The 3395-nt window shown below is 37.1% G+C and overlaps 1 protein-coding gene across 1 annotated transcript; it reads left to right on the forward strand.

The window, feature by feature from the left end:
• The first annotated feature begins 615 nt into the window (after positions 1-615).
• LOC140804914 (7-deoxyloganetic acid glucosyl transferase-like) lies at positions 616-2613 on the forward strand. Its single transcript, XM_073161071.1, has 2 exons — positions 616-1283; positions 1525-2613. Exons 1-2 carry the CDS (start codon positions 776-778, stop codon positions 2439-2441), a joined length of 1425 nt encoding a protein of 474 aa, XP_073017172.1. The 5' UTR covers positions 616-775; the 3' UTR covers positions 2442-2613.
• The last annotated feature ends 782 nt before the right edge of the window (positions 2614-3395 follow it).

Genomic DNA, 3395 nt, shown 5'->3' on the forward strand with positions numbered 1-3395 from the left:
TTGTAACCAAATAATTAATTATTTATCTTTTAAAAGTTATTCTTATTTCAAAAATAATTTAAACATATTTCTATAAAATTATCATATACAAATTATTCTATTTCTCAACGTGCAACGCACGTGCATTTATCTAGTATATATAAATATACACACACACACATATATATATATATATATATATATAGAAAAGGTAAGAAACTAATAATTACATTTGGATTGAAACATTTAGTGGGATAGATTTGAAATGATTTTAGTGATACGGGATTTGAAAAGTCAGCTTTTCATCGAAAAATGTTATGAAATTGAATTTGATAAATGATACCTGATGTTATCTTCTGTCTTAATTGTTTGATTGTATTCTAAATTTAAGTTGTATTTTGCCAACCTAACATTCACAAAGAAATATATTAAGAATTCTTATTATAATTACATTCCTATATACATCACTGATCACTCACCCTCTTTTAGCTGAAAGGCAAGTTAGAAACAGTTGCAACCATTTAAACAAAGTATCACTTGATTGATCATCTTGAACTTATTTTCCAAAATTTGAGCCTAAATAACTTGAACTTAATTTTCTCAAACTTTAAATTTTGCCCGAAAATATGTATGAAAAAAGTGTCCTTCCAACAAACAATCTTGTCAAAAATTTGAGCAACCGGGAAAAATCTTCATGCTCATGGCATTTCAACTCACTTTCTTGATTTCAAAGATCTCTTCCCCTTTATAAAAACTACACCAAGGGTTCATTTTCAGCAACCATCACATATATATTATGAATATAGGATCACTTCCTTCTCATGTCTTGATCTTTCCATTCCCCGTACAAAGCCATGTAAATGTCATGCTAAATCTAGCTGAAATCTTCACCATTTCTGGCTTCCAGGTCACATTTTTAATCCCAGAACATATTGAAAAGGGTCCTCGCTTCTCGAACATTCATGCCCGTTTTGCATGGTATCCCAGTTTTCGCTTCAAAACGATTTCAGATGGTCTGCCTGGCGATCATCCAAGAACAGGTGAAAGAGTTAAGGATCTTTTTGAATCCATAGATATTAAAACGAAGCCACAGTTCAGGGATTTGCTCGAGTCGGGCGAGTCAACAAGCAATGGAATGGGGCCGTTGACATGCATAATTGCTGATGGGATCATGTCTTTCACTATTGATATAGCAAAGGATTTCAAGATTCCTACTATTCTTTTTCGCCCATTTAGTGCTTCTTGCTTTTGGACGTTATTTTGTGTGCCTAAGCTTGTTGAGGCTGGAGAGCTTCCAATAAAAGGTGCTAATGTGTATTCTTGATTTCTAAGTCTTTTGAGGTCTCAATTTATACTTTTATATAACAGTTGTAATAGATCTCAAACGCACATAGTAGTGGTATCACTGGAATCCAAGTTTGAAATCTTCACTCTAATCAAATAACTCCAACCGAATGATCTCACAAAAAACTTAAAATTCTTTAATTCTGCCCTTGGAAGTTTTTCTTTTTATTGCGAGAATTTCATTCAATCTGCTATATGCAGGGGACATTGATATGGACATGGCAGTAGCAAGTATTCCTGGGATGATTGGAGTTCTAAGACTACGTGATCTACCTAGTTTTTGTCGTGTGGAGGATGTAACAGATCCTCAACTCCAACATGTTGTGTCTGAGACTCATCGTGCCACGAGTGCATATGGCCTAATACTCAACACCTTTCAAGACTTAGAAGAATCAGCAGTAACACAAATTCACTCCGAAATCCCTAGACTCTACACAATCGGACCGTTGCACGCGTACTTAAAACATGCAAGGGCATCACACCCAAGAATTAACCTTGCCAAGGAGGACACAGAATGCTTGTTATGGCTAGATGCTCAACCACTGAAGTCTGTAATTTTTGTCAGCTTTGGAAACATGACGGTTTTAAAATGGCTGCAATTCATAGAATTTTGGCATGGTTTGGTGAATAGTGGGAGACCATTTTTGTGGGTCATACCTGATAATTTGATCGAGGGTGGAAGACAGATTCTCGTCGGGTTTATGGAGGGGAGTGAGCATCGTGGAAAAGTAGTGGACTGGGCACCACAGGAGGAAGTTCTGTCTCACCCTGCAATAGGCTGTTTCTTGACTCACAGTGGATGGAATTCTACGCTGGAGAGCGTTTATGAAAGCGTGCCGATGATATGCTGGCCATTTTATGCTGATCAACAAGTTAATAGTAGGCTCGTAGGGGAGGTCTGGAAAATTGGGTTGGACATGAAAGATATTTGTGATAGAGGAATTGTAGCAAAAATGGTGAGGGAAGTGATGGAAAAGAGGCGGGACGAGTTCATTAAATCTGCACAGGAAATGGCTCTGTTAGCCAGAAAATCATTGGGTGAAGGAGGATCATCGTGTACAAATTTGGTTCGTTTGATCGAAGACATTAAACTTATGAACGAACCAAAGTCTAGTTAAACAAAATAGCTATCAGATCATAACACATCCTTTAAAATAAAGTTCTGTATTGAAAAGATACAAACATTTTCAAAGTCAAATTACAGACTGAGGCACTGGAGGGTTGGGAAACACAAAATGCCACACAACAGCCACACATACAATTATGTATATAATCCTAGTACTCAGATTCATCTCTGTTTGGGCCAAAATAATTTAATTAGAAGCCCAATTTAATTATTTTATTAGAAGCCCATCAAGTGCAACTGATTAATTTTCAAAAAAAAAAAAAAAAAAAAAAAAAAAAACTGATCATGAAGCGCGGAAAAGGGAAAAGATCATGGGAAGGGAGGTTGAGATCGTGGCGTAAAAAGCGGGGAACATGGATGATGGGGGAGTGGAGGAGAACCAACCAGTTACTAGGAAGAAAAGGAGGCAATCGGCTACAGACTCTACACACAACAGAACTCAACTACTGACAAAATTCTACAAAAAAAAAGCTCTCTGCTTCAAGCACTTTTTTTAAGTTTTCTAGCAATTTACGTCTTCTCATTTTAGATTTCAGCAACAAATTATTATATTTTCATGTCTTTGATGAATTCCTACAGTTTTGTAAATGCAAAATCATGTCAGGGGTTTATCTCCGTCACTTTCCAATAGTTTTCTTAATTTTGGCATCGCATATGTTTTAGGAGATTAGAACCAACGATCAAATTTAGAATTCACTGTCGTTTGATTTTAGAAGTTAGATTTTTATCGTCTTTACACAAATCGGTGCACTTTCGCACCTGGCACGCCCGCAACACCAAATATTGTGCAAACATATTTTTGGCACGCCCGGTGGGACCGCACTATGCCGCCAAGAAGAAAAGAAAACGTCAGTCAGGAGAGCGGGGAGTCTCTGGCTAATCAAGAGGGAACGTCTCAGGTTCCACAGCCAGAGCAACCTACTGTCGAACCACAGGCTGAAGAAGT

The sequence above is a fragment of the Primulina eburnea genome, chromosome 11 (assembly GCF_022965805.1).
Source record: "Primulina eburnea isolate SZY01 chromosome 11, ASM2296580v1, whole genome shotgun sequence".
Classification (NCBI taxonomy): domain Eukaryota; kingdom Viridiplantae; phylum Streptophyta; class Magnoliopsida; order Lamiales; family Gesneriaceae; genus Primulina; species Primulina eburnea.